At 45.8% G+C, this 17,662-nt stretch overlaps 2 protein-coding genes across 3 annotated transcripts in view; one reads left to right on the top strand and one right to left on the bottom strand.

Moving 5' to 3' along the window:
* DESI1 (desumoylating isopeptidase 1) overlaps positions 1 to 9,315 on the bottom strand; it is a 31,278-nt gene extending 21,963 nt beyond the window's left edge. Inside the window, exons 1-4 of the mRNA XM_069737037.1 lie at positions 9,186 to 9,315; positions 8,955 to 8,976; positions 6,601 to 6,670; positions 3,192 to 3,301 (exon numbers count right to left, since the gene is read on the bottom strand). Coding sequence (XP_069593138.1) covers positions 3,192 to 3,301; positions 6,601 to 6,670; positions 8,955 to 8,976; positions 9,186 to 9,276 — 293 coding nt within the window. The 5' untranslated portion in view covers positions 9,277 to 9,315. The remainder of the gene's footprint in view (positions 1 to 3,191; positions 3,302 to 6,600; positions 6,671 to 8,954; positions 8,977 to 9,185) is intronic.
* Positions 9,316 to 9,484: 169 nt separating this feature from the next.
* The window catches only part of XRCC6 (X-ray repair cross complementing 6), a 66,898-nt gene continuing 58,720 nt past the window's right edge, over positions 9,485 to 17,662 (top strand). The window contains exons 1-3 of one of the 2 annotated variants that reach the window (XM_069737035.1): positions 9,485 to 9,612; positions 16,039 to 16,132; positions 16,316 to 16,425. In XM_069737035.1, the coding sequence (XP_069593136.1) occupies positions 16,051 to 16,132; positions 16,316 to 16,425 (192 nt within the window). In that variant the 5' untranslated portion in view covers positions 9,485 to 9,612; positions 16,039 to 16,050. Of the gene's footprint in view, positions 9,613 to 9,639; positions 9,711 to 16,038; positions 16,133 to 16,315; positions 16,426 to 17,662 lie in introns of those variants that run through there. The other variant, XM_069737036.1, reaches the window with a different exon arrangement.

Below are 17,662 nucleotides of genomic sequence, written 5' to 3' on the forward strand. Positions count from 1 at the left end.
TGAGGGGACTACTATTTAGGGACATTAGTAGGTGTAAGCGGAGGACGAGAGAGGTAGAAAAAGCGGCAGTTGAGGAGTTGAAGGAAGCAGAGGATGGGATGGCCACACTGGGAACCCCTGAGGCAGAGAGAAGAATGAAAAACGCACAAAATCATTTGGAAAAAATTCTGCTAGGCAAAGCTGAGAGGAAACGAGATTTCCAAAGGGTATTGTTCTATCAGGAGGGAGAAACAGTGGGACATATGCTGTCGGTAGTGGCTGCTGCTCAGAGAGGTTCTTCATATATACACTCTTTGGATTCTGCTAGTGGAGGTAAAATAACGGAAACACCTGAAATTTTGAGAGCCTTTGCGGACTTCTATGCAGATTTGTATTCCTCTCGGGTTGGTGAATCGGTCGAGGATGCACTGACTTTCTTGGAAGGTCTGGATTTGCCGAGACTGAGTGAGGCAGATAGGGAGAGCCTTGAGGCCCCTATCACTGAGGAGGAATTGAGTCGGGCATTGATGTCTATGGCCAATGGGAAGGCGCCTGGGGTCGATGGGTTACCCGCTGAGATCTATAAAGGGTTGGCAGAAGTGTTGATTCCTAGATTAAAAATGGTATTGGAGGAAGCTAGGTCTTGTGGGCGCTTGCCAGCCTCTATGAGAGAGGCCATAATAGTGGTCATTCCAAAGGAGGATAAGGACTTGGGGAAACCGGAGTCGTACCGCCCAATTTCTTTACTAACAATTGATGTCAAGCTTCTGGCCAAGGTGTTGGCTCTCCGCCTCTCTAGTGTTATTGCGAGTCTGGTGCATTCGGACCAATCTGGCTTTATGCCGGATAGATCAACGGCGATCAATTTGCGGAGGTTATATGTAAATTTGCAGGTAGAGTCTGATAACTGTGGTCGAAGAGTGATTGTATCGCTAGATGCACACAAGGCGTTTGACAGCGTCGAATGGGGGTACCTCTGGCAGGTGCTGGAATGTATGGGGTTTGGCCCGCAGTTTGTGGCCTGGATACAGCTGTTGTACTCATTACCATCCGCCAGAATTAGAGTAAATGGGGAGCTATCTCGTCCTATAGGGCTGGCTAGGGGTACTAGGCAGGGATGCCCGCTGTCACCCCTCCTGTTCGCGTTGGCTGTAGAACCTCTTGCTGCTAAGATTCGGCAGTCGGATGGGGTCCCTGGGTTTAGGTATGGCAAAGTAGAGGAAAAAATAGCGTTCTATGCGGATGATGTTTTGCTGTTCCTGGAGGATCCAGACAATTCACTAAGAGGGGCCGTTGAAATTGTTGAGAGATTTGGTACTGTGTCGGGACTAACAATTAATTGGGATAAGACGGTTCTTTTTAGAGTGGATGACGTAGGAGAGAATGTGAGTGAGGATGTTGGGGATGAGAGGCTGAAGGTGGTTTCCCAATTTAAATATCTTGGAATATGGATTTCGGTGCCGGTGGCGGAGTTTCTGCAAAGAAATTTGACTCCTGTTATGGGGGTACTCAAGGCAAAGGTAGAAGCCTGGAATAAGCTACATCTATCGGTCGTCGGTAGGGTAAACCTTATTAAAATGGTCCTTATGCCCAAAATTCTTTATGTTCTGCATAACGCACCAATTTGGATCCCTCGGGGGAAGTTCAGGCAGATTAATGCCCTCTTTAGAAGTTTGATATGGGGTAGACAATATCCACGTATTAGCTTGGAGACGCTTCAACGACCCAAGGAAGATGGTGGTTTGGCTTTGCCCAACCCGGAAATATACTTCCTTGCGGCCCAGGGCCAGCATTTGAAGGGCTGGGCGCGAGGGGCGTCATCCAGTGCAGTACAACAGCTATTGGAAGAGGTGACGGACCGACGACCGATGGCCAGGTGTTTGGAGGATGGCTCATTGGGCGCGCTGGGGAAAATATACCCAACCCTGTTCCTGATTCGTAAATTATGGAATAGACTAAGGCAGATTCGTGGGGTTACAGGGTTGACTAAATTCACACCGATATGGTCTAACCACAACTTAAAGGATTTTGAGGCCCTGGGAGGATTGATGGAATGGCAGAATAAGGGAATTTGCTTTGTTCACCAGATAATCCAGCAGCAGGAGCTGAAGTCCTTTTCCCAATTGCAGGAAGAATTTGGTTTGCGATCCACAGGGGAATATCAGTATGCGCAGATGAGACATGCCTTTAGAGCTCAGAATAAGAAGGCTGATATCAGGGTTCAAGATGATATAGTGTTGGAGTATGTGTGTGGTGAGGGTACTACAAGGGGAGTTATTTCCACTCTGTATAAGGACCTTATGCACACATTTCTGCTAGATTTCCCTATAAAGGCGAGAGCTAAGTGGGAGAGAGAAGTGGGGCCGATGGAAAATGAAACCTGGGAATCGGTGATGGAGTGGGTTCCGCGACTATCCTTGAGTGAACCATATAGGCTCTCGCAGCTATACATTTTGCATAGGGTATATAAATCTCCAGAAGTGCTATACAAAGCAGGATTGCGTGCCAATTCTGGGTGTCCGAGGTGTGCGAGTGAGAAGGCAGGAATATATCACATGATGTGGACGTGTCCGAGACTGGCTGCCTTTTGGGTGGTGGTTTTGAGCCGAGTTGAAGCAGCGTATAAGTGCAGAGTTGTTAGAGACCCGATAGTATGTGTGCTGGGATATGTGGAAGAAATTGGAGTTGACAATACTTGGAAGATTGCAATTGCTAGGCTACTCTACATGGCCAGGAAAGTAATAGCACGAAACTGGATAAACGCGGAACCACCTGTGAGAAGGGAATTTCTCCAATATGTTCAACATGGTCTAAAATTGGAAAAGGGGGTGTACAGTAAAAGGGGGAAAATAGAACTCTTTAATAAAATATGGTCTCCTTGGCTTGATTTGGATTGAGGAGTATAGGCGTCGTGTTTCCTAAGACCTGGAAGAGGATAAATTACAAGAGGCAGATAATGCCTCGTTGGGGTGGAGATTGAGACTGAGCTGTCTTATGGGGGAGGGGGGTAGTTGGGGTAATGTTGGGGTTTATTAAAGTAAGAAAATGTGTATCTGATATAATGCAATGTAAATGGCATTCTGTTGTTCTCCTTTTTTTATATTGTTAATAAAAATCTATTTAAATTAAAAAAAAAAAAGAAATTCTTGGCAACTTAAGTCCTGACACAGAGACATGGCGGCGGGGATACAGGGACAAACAGCGCTGCCCACCTGAAGCCAGACTCTGCCAGAGACGACAGGTACTCTAGAAAGATCTCCTCCGTCACTTCAGTGGTCCCCAGCTCTATGACATTGTCTGGTTCCCCCAGCATGGTTCCCCCCTAAGGAGAAAGAATTAAAAAGTAACAAGAAAGAAAAATTAATTTCACCAGTTCAATGACCAGCAAACTTTAGAAGCAGTGACAATGTTTTCTGCAGTTCTGTAAGACGATGATTCAGGATGCAGTCAGCCATCACGAGAAGGGAGAAGCCATTCACACTATTGTTAAAGGGATCCTGACACAGATACATACTGCACGGTCCGCGTGTATCACGGGGCGATGATCTCAGCCAGGTACGTCCGACTCTGAAACGCTGCAACGGTGGAGATGACAAAGCCTCCGGGGCCCGAGCCGCACAGCGGACAAGTAGATGGGCCCCCGGCGGCTCCTGCCCATCCGCTGCCCTGGAGTCACAGGCATCTGGACCCATCAATCACTGGCAGGGATCGGCCTGCCAGCTAGTTTCTTGGATGGCTTGTAAAGTACGTTTTTTCTTTCACAGTGAAATATACATGGCTGACGTCACACAGCCAGGGAGATGTACATTTCCTGATTTACAGGCAGCATGTATCAGCCGTCAGGGCCACTTTAAATTAGACTAAGACTGTCTAAAAGCGCAAAAAATAAGGTCGAAGGCCACTAATTGCAATAGTAAATGTGTAAAAATGTTTCCATGTACTAGATTTTTTGGAAAAGGGAATGTGTCAGCAGATTTTTCCTATGTAATCTGAGAGCAGCAGAATGTAGGGACAGAGACTCTGATTCCAGCAACGTGTCAATGTGTTACTAGTCCGCGTGTTGCAGTTTCAATAAACTCAGCGTTGTCAGCAGTAAATCACTACAGGACTAGTTGTCTCGTGCCATGTAGTCATCTCGCTATGTATAACCCCACTCACACCACTGATTGGCAGCTTTCTGCCTACGCACAGTGTACACAGGAAGCTGCCAATCACTGGTGTGGGTGGGGTTATACATAGTTTAGCACAGATAGCTCCTCTTATTCTTTACGGCAATACGTGTTTGCTATCATCCACCCGTCACTTGCCTACAACTGTGCACTAAGCTGCCCTAGCGCCCACAGAGAATAGCGACCATGCAAGTGGTTAGGCAGAAGGTGGTGGCCCTCTAACACCCCATCAATCCACCAGGGGGCGCAATAGGGAACCATAACACAGAGCTACAGAAGGAGTGCAGAGGTCTGGACCAGCGATCACACAATGGGACTAAGCTCTAGGAAAGACACAACAAATGGAGAGGAAAACTAAAAGTTATTGCTCCTGAAAGGCAGCGATTACAAATGAGTGTGGTGAGAAGAGATTACCGATCAGTGTAAAGATTCAGCAGAACCAGAATGGATGGGAAATCATTAGACGGTTTACTTAGGTCAGAATATTACAGGAGTATTTGTAGATCCAAGCCAGTGATGGGTCAAACATAAGAAGGGCACAACGCTCCATTACAATTTATCTTTTGACGGTCTTGGCTTGCAACAGAGAAAAACTGCAAGTGTGAATGAGGCCTTAGGGTGTACTTACTTATTGGATGTGATGTGCATAAGCAACACAAGACTGATATATAGATTATAGAAAATATATATATATATATATATATATATATATATATATATATATATATATATATATATATATATATATATATATATATATATATATATATATATATATATATATAATTGTCTAAGGGTTTTTGCGTCTGTCTGTCTGTCCTGGAAATCCCGCGTCTCTGATTGGTCGAGGCCGCCAGGCCTCGGCTAATCAGCAACGGGCACAGCGACGATGATGTCATAAAGGATGTAGAAATCCCACGTTTCTGATTCAGCGACGGGCACAGTATCGACGTAGATGTCATAATGGTTGCCATGGCGATGATGATGTCATAAAGGTTGCCTTGACCAATCAGCCACGGGCACAGTCTGCCGCGAATTATGGAATCATCATTGTCCATATACTACGGGGACATGCATATTCTAGAATACCCGATGCGTTAGAATTGGGCCACAGTCTAGTCTATATATATAATTGTCTAAGGGTTTTTCCGTCTGTCTGTCTGTCCTGGAAATCCCTGCTCTCTGATTGGTCGAGGCCGCCAGGCCTCGACCAATCAGAGACCGGCACAGCATCGACGTAGAAATCCCGCGTCTCTGATTGGTCGAGGCCGCCAGGCCTCGACCAATCAGCGACCGGCACAGCGACGATGATGTCATAAAGGACGTAGACATCCCGCGTCTCTGATTTGGTCGAGGCCGCCAGGCCTCGACCAATCAGCAACGGGCACAGCGACGATGATGTCATAATGGTTGCCATGGCGACGATGATGTCATAAAGGTTGCCTCGACCAATCAGCGAGGGGCACAGTCTGCCGCGAATTCTGGAATCATCATTGTCCATATACTACGGGGACATATACTACGGGGACATCCATATTCCGCCAGGCCTCGACCAATCAGCGACGGGCACAGCGACGATGATGTCATAAAGGACGTAGACATCTCACGTTTCTGATTCAGCGACGGGCACAGCATCGACGTAGATGTCATAATGGTTGCCATGGCGAAGATGATGTCATAAAGGTTGCCTCGACCAATCAGCGACGGGCACAGTCTGCCGCGAATTCTGGAATCATCATTGTCCATATACTACGGGGACATGCATATTCTAGAATACCCGATGCGTTAGAATCGGGCCACAATCTAGTCTATATATATAATTGTCTAAGGGTTTTTCTGTCTGTCTGTCTGTCCTAGAAATCCCACGTCCCTGATTGGTCGATGCCGCCAGGCCTCGACCAATCAGCGACGGGCACAGTATCGACGTAGAAATCCCGCGTCTCTGATTGGTCGAGGCCGCCAGGCCTCGACCAATCAGCGACGGGCACAGCGACGATGTCATAAAGGACGTAGACATCCCGCGTCTCTGATTGGTCGAGGCCGCCAGGCCTCGACCAATCAGCAACGGGCACAGCGACGATGATGTCATAATGGTTGTCATGGCGACGATGATGTCATAAAGGTTGCCTCGATCAATCAGCGACGGACACAGTCTGCCGCGAATTCTGGAATCATCATTGTCCATATACTACGGGGACATGCATATTCTAGAATACCCGATGCGTTGGAATCGGGCCACAATCTAGTATATGTGTATATATATATATATATATATATATATATATATATATATATATATATATATATGTATATGTATATGTATATGTATATGTATATGTATATGTATATGTATATGTATATATATATATATATATATATATATATATATATATATATATATATAAAATTGTGACTTTTTGACGATTATTAAAAGCTGCCCATCAGCCCTTACCGGCACACAGCTCGTGATGCCTCCTCCACCATAGAAGAATTCTTCTTTAAATGCGATAACAGATGTGTGCCTGCAAAACACAAAACAATCATTCATTTCCTATTTCTCCGATTTCCTGGAAGTCTCAGCTTGTATGGAGGACTATGTCAGCGCGGTCATGATCTGCCTCGTCACCGTACACTGACAAATACTCCCCCTGCTGGACACTGGGCTTATAGCAGGAAGCCTACTCATGATGACAACTCTTTTTAGGTCACAAACTACTTCCTGTGTGACTAGACAAATTCCTAAATGATTTTAATCCGAGAAGGAAAAAATCCCAAAGTTATAATAAGTAAACTTCAAGTAGGTACCACACTTTTTACCAATCAAGAAACTACTTGAAAATAAATAATTAAAGAGAAAATATCTAATATCTAAAGTTCAAAATGCTTTATTTGACACCACTAGAACAATACACAAACAACAAATTAAAAAAAACAACACTCTGGAGTGTGAGGAGGCAGCTTGGGCACATTCATCATGAGCACTGGTTAGTATATATATATATACTTATTTGCACTATGCACTGTCTAATACTTGCTAAAAGCTACCTTATGTGGAGGATATGTGCAATATATGAAAGGCCATTTATATTGTTTTTTTTGTTAGGCATATATATTGGTCTGCTCTTTTCCTCATTTACGTCCCACTGTGGATATAGGCCGATGCGGTGTTGTAGCTATAAATGACTTTTTTCCTTCTTGCTACCAGTACCTAAATATTATAAAAGGAAATATTTCTTTATATGCATTTAGTGATATTATGAATGTCCAAGACTGCCCCTCTTGTTTTTTTAATTTGTTTTTTTTGTGTATTGTTCAAGTGGTGTCAAATAAAGCATTTTGAACTTTTAGATAATTTCTCTTTAATTATTTATTTTCAAGTAGTTTCTTGATTGGTAAAAAATTCCTAAATGATGATGATGGCCACACTGCAGGTATTAGTCCACCGCCTCCGAGGGTATCTGGCTGAGGGCCCTATCTAATAAATCCCCCAAATCTATTTTTTCCCCGCTTGCACTGAATGGCTGCGCAGAAACTTAACAGAAGAAGTGCTGCCGACTACAGAGACAGTTCAGTTCTAAAGGGGATCTGTCAGCAGGATTTTATTATGTTATAGCACGGCATGATGTATGGGCCAGAGACCCTGATTCCAGTGATGTGTCACTTACTGGGCTATGTGGTGGTGTTTCAATAGTATTTTATCAGCAGGAGATTATCACTAGAGACTTGGTTGTCGTATGCCATGTAGTGCGCCTGCTCTGTGTAACCCTGCCCCCACCACCGACTGACAGCTTTCTGGGCAGTGAGAGAAAGCAGCCACAGTGGTGTTGGTGGGGTTATACAGGGCTTAGCTAGATCTGCAGCAGGGAAAACAGGGATTTTATAAGAACAACAAGCAGGCAAGTGACACATCGCTGGAATTAGGGTCTCTACAACATGCTGAAAAGTCTTGTGAATGGCAGCTAGTAATAAGAGGACTAGGAGCTGTAATCTGACGCTTCAGTGAGTGCTGTTACCAGTCCAGAACACTGCCACCTGGTGGCTACACTAAATACTGCCAGTCAGAAGCTCATCACCCTGTCATTGCTGATGGACAGTCATGGCTACAAGGCCTGGCACTAGCAGGGAGAGCGGGGGCTGCACAGGGCCCCCTGACCCGGCACCGCCACAGGGCCCCCTGACCCGGCACCGCCACAGGGGGCCCCTGACCCGGCACCACCACAGAGAGTGGGGGCTGAACAGGACCCCCTGACCCGGCGCCGCCACAGGGCCCCCTGACCCGGCGCCGCCACAGGGCCCCCTGACCCGGCGCCGCCACAGGGCCCCCTGACCCGGCGCCGCCACAGGGCCCCCTGACCCGGCACCGCCACAGAGAGTGGGGGCTGAACAGGGCCCCCTGACCCGGCACCGCCACAGAGAGTGGGGGCTGAACAGGACCCCCTGACCCGGCACCGCCACAGGGCCCCCTGACCCGGCACTACCACAGAGAGTGGGGGCTGAACAGGACCCCCTGACCCGGCGCCGCCACAGGTCCCCCTGACCCGGCATCGCCACAGGGCCCCCTGACCCGGCACCGCTACAGAGAGTGGGGGCTGAACAGGACCCCCTGACCCGGCACCGCCACAGGGCCCCCTGACCCGGCACTACCACAGAGAGTGGGGGCTGAACAGGACCCCCTGACCCGGCACCGCCACAGGGCCCCCTGACCCCGCACGTGTGGGTGCACACTAAATACATCAATGTAGTGAACCAGCAGCCGGCTGCCATGCAGCACAGGCCAGAGCCGCGCACAGTGATGCAGACACTCACCAGATGCCTTCCAGCTGTTTACCTAGAAGAAGCAGAACACAAGATGTCAGATCCGGGCTCACACCGCACAGTACCGGCCCCGAAGGACGAATTCTAGGATTCCCCACACCTGACTGCCAAGGACACATTCCACCAGCAGGTGGCAGCACCGAGCAGCACGACCGCGCTAATCACATCACCTGTCGCCGGACAGATCCATTCAGATGACATTTCTACAAGCGCACGACTTACCGAGCATGACCGGGCTGAGGCGGCGAGCCAGGCCCCGCGACAGGTCGTACACGTAGAGCTGCACAGGCTGTGGACTGAGGGTGTCTTCCATGGTGGCGCTACGAATCCTCACAGTCACCGCGGTCCGGGAGAACCGTCTGTCTGACAGCCCGGTAACACAAGGCGAGCTTACTCTTTGTTGGACACGCCCACTGCGGTGAGCCCAGCCAATCACAGTAGCCAGCAAGGATGCCAGTGCACGCAAACCGGAGGATGCCGGACACTTTCCTGTAGGACACGCCTATTTGCTATGTCATGACCAATCAGGGCAGCGATGTGTCAGGAGCCAAACGTGCTGAAGCATCATACCACGCCCCCTAGTGCTGTCGCCGGGTAGTGACGTACTCTGGTGGAGAGTCCAGGAAGAGACCAGCGCGTCCAGGAGGCGGTGAGTCCTTCCTGAGATACTGTGCCACTGCCCAGCACGGAACGCGACCGCAGTGTTACCTGGGAGCGGCGGCTGCAGCCTGTGTAGCCACCCACTCGGTCAGGCGCGCGCGTGCGCGGTTTGTTTAGAAATAACTTTGTGATCTGCTGAGTTCCATGTGACCAGTGCACCCGCTACCGGTGCACCCACTACCGGTGCTCACTGCTGGTAGCGGTGCACTCCCTACTGGGGGCCCTCCCTACCGGTGCTCTCACTGCTGGTGGCGGTGCACTCCCTACCGTTGCTCTCACTGCTGGTGGCGGTGCACTCCCTACCGGTGCTCTCACTGCTGGTGGCGGTGCACTCCCTACTGGTGCTCTCACTGCTGGTGGCGGTGCACTCCCTACCTGTGCTCTGACTGCTGGTGGCGGTGCACTCCCTACCGGTGCTCTGACTGCTGGTGGCGGTGCACTCCCTACCGGTGCTCTCACTGCTGGTGGCGGTGCACTCCCTACCGATGCTCTCAGTGCCGCTGCACTCGCTACTGGTGCTTTCGGTGATGGTCCTCTTGCTACTGGTGCTTCCACTGCCGGTGCACCCACTACCGATGCTCACTGCTGGTAGCGGTGCACTCCCTACCGGTGCTCTCACTGCTGGTGGCGGTGCACTCCCTACCGGTACTCTCACTGCTGGTGGCGGTGCACTCCCTACCAGTGCTCACTGCTGGTAGCGGTGCACTCCCTACTGGTGCTCTCGATGGCGGTGCTCTCGCAGTCTACAGTTGCTCTGGAGTCGGCAATCTGCGCCCAACACAAAAGGGATAAATAAAAAAAAATCTGCTACATAATTTGTCCTGAGCTTCCTGAGAGGCATCCACATGGAATAACATGGGAAGGCGCATGTTATAGCAGGAGGGACAGATAACAGGTGTATGCTGCCTCCATATGTGGGGGATACAGAGACTGTGTGCACATTATACAGGGACGCTCACACACCGCACAGTGATGATCTGTTCGTGCACTGGGTTTCCTTGTTCTTATTGGAAAGTGCACACTGTAGATTCAGACTTCAGGCTGCAAAACCAGGAAGGAAATGTGGCAATAAAGAAACGTGGTAACAAGGCAGAGTACGTGTTGCACCTTATATTTACTCTCGCGACGGCTTTACACCCTCCTGGCATTCTCTCAAGCATCTTCTCCTGGTAATCTTCCCCAGTGGCCTCCAGGGAGTAGGAATAGCTCCTCAGAGTCCGAGTGTAGGAGTCTGCAGCCTTCAGGTGTATTGCAGAGGCGGTGTTGGTGCGCAGGTCCATACAGCGCCCAGCCTTATTCCACACCTGGTCTGCGCAAGAATATGGCAACGACCACTCAGCTAAGTAGTGGGAAACAGGCCATCATTACTTTAAAACATGAATATCAGTCAATTTGGAAGAATTGCTAGAACATCGAAGGTATTCTTAAGTCAGGAAAATAGAGCTTTGGTAATGAATGATCTTTACAAACTCTATTGGAAAATTTCAATAAAAATACGTTATTAAAAAAAAAAGTATAGTCATGAAAACCATCAGTCACCTTGATGAAATTGGCAGGCATGAGGACCACTCCAGGAAAAGAAGACCAAGAATTACCTCTGCAGCAGAGGACAAGTTAATCAGAGTTGCCAGCCTCAGAAATGGCAGACTGACAGCACTCAGATAACAGTCCTCATAAATGATGCACCGCCATTCAGTAGTAGACTTCTCAGCATGAATTGGCCAGAGGAGGCTGCGAGAAGCGAGCCATTATGGTCACAGCTACAGAGGACTGCAAGCAAGAAGACCCTTGTTTGGGCAAGTAACACCAGGACTGGACGTTCTGATCAGTGGAAAGCTGTACTCTGGTCGCATGAGTCAAAATTTCATTTTTTTTTTGTGCCGACCACCATGTCTTTGTGAGATGCAGAATAGGTGAGTGGATGGTTTTTATATGTGGGGAGGTGTGATGGTATAGGAGTGTTTAACTCACATCGACGGGGGGTTATTCCGAACTGAAAATAGCCACCTGCCATCCCACCTGGTCTGCACCTAATGGTTTGTGTTGCAACACGACAGTGGCTCAAAACACCTGCAGGCTATGTAAGGGCTATGTGACCAAGGAATGGGGAGCTGGAAGCTTCCTCAGATGGCACGGCCTACGCCATCGTCCAACCTCAGCCCAGATGAGATGGGTGCAGAGTGACGGCAGAGCAGCCAACAAGTGCTCTGCGCCTCTGGGAACAAGGTCACAAGTGCTGGGAGCCATTCCAGGTGAAGCCGATTGAGACATTTCCAAGGGGGTGTAGAGCTGTCATCGGAGTAACCGGGGGGATACAACGAGGAATTAAGGTGTAACGCATGCTGCTTTATTTCACCTGTTTTTTTTTACTCCTTGACCCTTAGTGGTTTTGCTGCCTTCAGTTTAAATGTACAAAGTGCACATTCCAAAAAGGACGAGGTGCAGAGACAGGATTGTCCAATGGTTTGAATATTGTATATAAAAAAATGTAATTTGAGTATCCTTTCCCTGTTAGATGGGGACGGAACATGAAAAAGTATGACAATTGGGGAAGAAGCACTTACCTCATATACATGGACACTCACTTCCTTGGGCTTGATAGTAAGGGAATGTGCATAGACTCTGCAGTCTGTAGTGATGTACACGTGTTCTATGGTATGTCTGCCAGCCAATGGCATATCTTGAATAATGGTGGATTCAAGCACTATTGGCAGGGGCACTATGAAATACAGATAGCTACAGGGCCTGTGTGTGCTAATCATTAGGCACAATACTAGTGAGAGCCCCGAGGCCTGGGCTGGTCGTCCTCAGTACACACAGCGGGGATCATACTCCATTAGCAAAGGTAGATTAATAATTCAAATGGAAAGCACGTTTCTGAGGGCGCCACCTGGTGGCATGTATATGGCCGTGTGCAGCAGCAGACTTTCCTCCAGGTGCCCCTGTATTCTTTGCGGTACTCATCCATATCTACAGGACCGGGTGGTGCTCCACTTGTTTTTTCCTCTATCATTATTTCCTCTGGCTAAGTAACTCCTGAGCCCCCTCCCCACACGAAGACCCCCATCCCTGACGCGTAGAGACGTCTTTTTGTGTTAATTACTGAGTTTGTAGGTGAGTATGGTCCGCACACGTACAGCATCTGATAGAGCATAATAGTATTTTGTTTTACTGTAGGGTTTGCATGGAGTCAGTGAAACAAAAATTGAGATTGGAGCCATAAAGAGGGGCGATAAATGCTAAATGCCCTTGTCTATGGTTCCTTATTATCTCTCCATACTAAACAGAGCTGAAATATGTCCGTGTGCATGAGAGCAATTAAAACCTGATCTTTACTGTCCCATGGGACCGGACAGCTTCCGAAAACAAAAAACGTCCAAAACTCTTTTTACCACCACTTTTTCACGCAGACTCTGTTCAGAAACACCAATAAGGAAAAAATTATGGATAGATATATAGTGTATAGCCAAAATAATGATTAGCTCACAGTATTACCATATAAAAAAATCCATACAAAGAGAGGGGTTTATTGAATAAGTGCAAAATATTTTATTTCTAATAATATCTACATATATAAATTCATGAAGACACAAAAGAGCACAGTGAGGTCAAAAATACTCTTGTTGTAAAAAAATCACAGTAATAAGCAAGTGCTAGTCAAAAGATGGAAAAAACAGGGTATTTAGTTGATACGGTTTTTTTTGCAAAAAAATGTATACTAAGCTGCTCCACCAATCGTCAAGGTATACCTATATAGAGCAGTCCTAACTAATGTATATAATCCCTATCTGATGCATTTAAAAACCTGATCATCTGTATAGTACCTGTATAAGCAGGGTTCAGAGAGGGAATATCCATGTGGACATGCTGGATGGAACAGCTTTGATGCAAATGACCCATAAGGAGTGGTGGACTCCTTAGTCTTGTAGAAATAAGAGAACAATTGTAGAACCAGAAAAACACGGGCTACTTGCACAATGAACAAGTCTGTAGGAACCTGTTCACGCACCACCAAGAAACTTGAAGACACAAAAGAGCACAGTGAGGTCAAAAAATACTCTTGTTGTAAAAAAATCACAGTAATAAGCAAGTGCTAGTCAAAAGATGGAAAAAACAGGGTATTTAGTTGATACGTTTTTTTTGCAAAAAAATGTATACTAAGCTGCTCCACCAATCGTCAAGGTATACCCATATAGAGCAGTCCTAACTAATGTATATAATCCCTATCTGCTGTATTTAAAAACCTGATCATCTGTATAGTACCTGTATAAGCAGGGTTCAGAGAGGGAATATCCATGTGGACATGCTGGATGGAACAGCTTTGATGCAAATGACCCATAAGGAGTGGTTTTTGAAAAAAAAAATGTATCAACTAAATACCCTGTTTTTTCCATCTTTTGACTAGCACTTGCTTATTACTGTGATTTTTTTTTTACAACAGAGTATTTTTTGACCTCGCTGTGCTCTTTTGTGTCTTCAAGTTTCTTGGTGGTGGGTGAACAGGTTCCTACAGACTTGTTCAATGTGCAAGTAGCCCATGTGTTTCTGGTTATATATAAATTCATATAGACAAGGTGAGAGGTGGTACAAAAAATGACAGTCAAAAAACAGTGTGGATAGCTGAAAAAAGACAACCACACTCCTGAGAAGCACACCTGTCTTGGGGAACACGCCTGCAGCATGTAATAAAGTAGAGCGATCAGTGCTGCGCTCAGGGGGCCAAAAAGGGCCAAATTAAAAGACTAGATGGATATATAGCAGCCCGGCAAAGTACATCCTCTAAGCGTCATGATCACAAATTATCATAAATGTCAATAAGTCTTAAGTGAGATGGTGGTGAAGCAATGTTAGTAGAAACTAAGAAATCCTACCTTGAGACATTATGGTGGCAAGATCCAGGCGTGTCAGCAAGACAGGAGAAAGCCTCGACGCGCTTTTTACCGGCTTGGCTTCGTCAGGAGGCGCCTTGTCTCAAGGTATGATTTCTGTGTTTTAACTGTCATTTTTTGTACCACCTCTCACCTTGTCTATATGAATTTATATATGTAGATATTATTAGAAATAAAATATTTTGTACTTACTCAATAAACCCCTATCTTTGTATGGATTTTTTATATGGTAACATTGTGTGAGCTAATCATTATTTTGGCTATACACTATATATCCATAATTTTTTCCTTATTGGTGTTTCTGGTTATGGCTTAGGGGTATGTCCCCCCCCCCTTGGCCTTGGGGACATTTTTTGTAGGTTTTCAGACTCCGTTCAGAAGCCTCCTGAAAATCGCTAAGAAAGCGCAATAGAATGAACATGCGCATTTCTAGGTGAAGATGACTTCAGGCTTTTGAGAATTGTTTAATCTCTTCAGATTTAATGAGACACCAATCTGTTAAATGAAGTGATCTGACCATTCTTCCAATATTTTCTGCACAGAAAACGCTCGGTACTTTATAGTAGAAGTCAGTATGAAGGTTCAAAAGACGCCCAAAAGATGTCCAGGCTTCTTTTTTAGGCTATGTGCACATGGTGCGGATTTAACTCGGTATGTTCTCCCAGCAAAATATTAAATCGTTTCTACAAAAAAACGCAAAAAAAAATAGTTTTTGATTGTCTTTAAAAAAAAAAAAAAAAAGACCTAGCCTTACTATTAGCCCTCACACATGTCAGTATTTGAAAACCAACATCAGCCGTGAAAGCTATATAGAGAAACTATAGCAATTGACTTATTCATATCTTTTCTGTACTTTGGAGCCATTGCTGGCTTTGACTTATAAATACATAGTAACATAGTTAGTAAGGCCGAAAAAAGACATTTGTCCATCCAGTTCAGCCTATATTCCATCATAATGAATCCCCTGGCCAATTTTATGTGTACCTGGTAGCCTCTTTACGGCATCTCTCTTATACCAGGTCCTACGCTTGCCCTACCTCGCTGAGAATAAACGTCTCCATCTGAATGGGTGCATGTGAAATTGGCCATTTTTATGCGCTAAAAGCTCTCATTTTTCATATTTCTAGTGCAGTAATGTAGTTCAAATTTCGTGTTTTCAAGTTTGCATGTTCTAGCGCTGCAGTGTGCTGCCCTATTTACTTAAATATATACGAGTTGGCGACTCTGGGTTCAGCACCTGTTCACACTCAGTCTATGTTTGGATGTGCAGGTCACGTTTTTGAAATGTAAACTCCAGAACATAGACCTAGAAAAGGAGGAAAAAAGCAAAGACAAAAACCTCTTTTTTTCACCTGTTTCTGGTTTTGGCTTACAAAATACTGCAGTGTGAATGAAGCCGTAGTGTTAAGGAGACATCTGCCCTTGTATGACTGAATGTGAAGGCTACGTACCCAGAATTGCATTCAAGTGTTTGCATGCTTTACGCTTTTTTGGTTAAGCATACGTTTCATACTCATTCCTTACAGTAATCTGAAATAATGGCTCAATGGGGATCTTACTACGTTAAAGAAGAAGGTGATGAGGATGACGATCGGGAAGATGGAGAAGCGGAGTCTAGTGGTGAGAGGCCTTAATTCCACTTGTACTGAAACCGAGACAACTCTTTAACATTTGCTTCATGCGAAACTTTACATCTAGCATTTTTATGTTTATCACAATATTTGTGATCTATTTGCATTTGCTCAGTCGGCTTCTATGTAAAATGGTAAATATTTCTACTTTTTTTTTTCTATGTTTGAATAGAGTTTCGCTTCGGAGGAAGGGACAGTCTGATCTTCCTTGTTGATGCTTCTAAACAAATGTTTAAGAGCACGGCTGATGATGGGTTAACACCGTTTGATATCGCTCTACAGGTAATTTATTGTAATGGTTTTTTCACCTGAGATATATAAGGATCTGTCTTTTAAATTAATCAGTTTTACTTCCATGTTTTTGTAGGTAATACAATGTCACATTGGTGTGTAAAACACGTGCAATAGTAAGCTCTACGTTTACCTGTTGTGTGTATAGAAAACCCATTGAAGTCTATGAAAAGTTCATAAGGTGTGAATTCAGAATTCTGGGCCTGTAATACTGATTCCGTTCTGATGCCTTTTTATAACCCATCATATTGCTGTGTTGTACACCTGCATATAATAAACATTACAAATAGGAGGGGTGAAAAAGGCGCTAATAATCTGAAAATGATAATAATTTTATATCTATAGCCCCAACATATTCCGCAGCACTTTCCATTACAGAGGGAACATGTACACTTAATAAAGACATTACAGAATAACACATAATGCAACAGGTACAAGAGGAGTGAGGATCCTGCATGCAATCTTACGGCCGGAGGCAATAGGGGAGACACGAAAGGTGGATGGTAACAATTGCTGGTATTGTACGGTCCATCCATCAATATAATGATCTAACTGTTGAACCCGTTCTACAACCGGGTGGGAGCAATTTTATTGGTACATTTTTAATTGTCTTAAAATATTAGCTGAAAACAACATTTTTTTTTTGTACTGCAAAAAACTTCTCTGTAAACTCTGTAGCCTTTCTTTAACCCCTTTCTGACCTCGGACAGGATAGTACGTCCGAGGTCAGAAGCTCCTCTTTGATGCGGGCTCCGGCGGTGAGCCCGCATCAAAGCTGGGACATGTCAGCTGTTTTCAACAGTTTTGCTCAGTCGTCCAAGGTGTTTTCAGATGGAAGTAAATTTTACATTTCATTTGGAAACCAAGGTCCGAGAATCTCGAGGAAGAGTGAAGAGGCCACAATCCAAGCTGCTTGAGGTCTAGTGTGAAGTTTCCACAATCAGTGATGGTTTGGGAGCCATGTTATCTGCTGGTGTAGGTCCACTGTGTTTTATAAAGACCAAAGTCAGCGCAGCCGTCTACCAGGAAATTTTACAGCACTTCATGCTTCCCTCTGCTGATAAGCTTTTTGGAGATGAAAATTTCATTCTCCAGCAGGACTTGGCACCTGTCCACACTGCCAAAAGTACCAATACCTGGTTTACAAACAAAAGTATCACTGTGCTTGATTGGCCAAGAAACTCGCCTGACCTTAACCCCATAGAGAATCTATGGAGTATTGTCAAGA

Source organism: Ranitomeya imitator, chromosome 8 (assembly GCF_032444005.1).
Source record: "Ranitomeya imitator isolate aRanImi1 chromosome 8, aRanImi1.pri, whole genome shotgun sequence".
In the NCBI taxonomy this organism is placed as follows: Eukaryota; Metazoa; Chordata; class Amphibia; order Anura; family Dendrobatidae; genus Ranitomeya; species Ranitomeya imitator.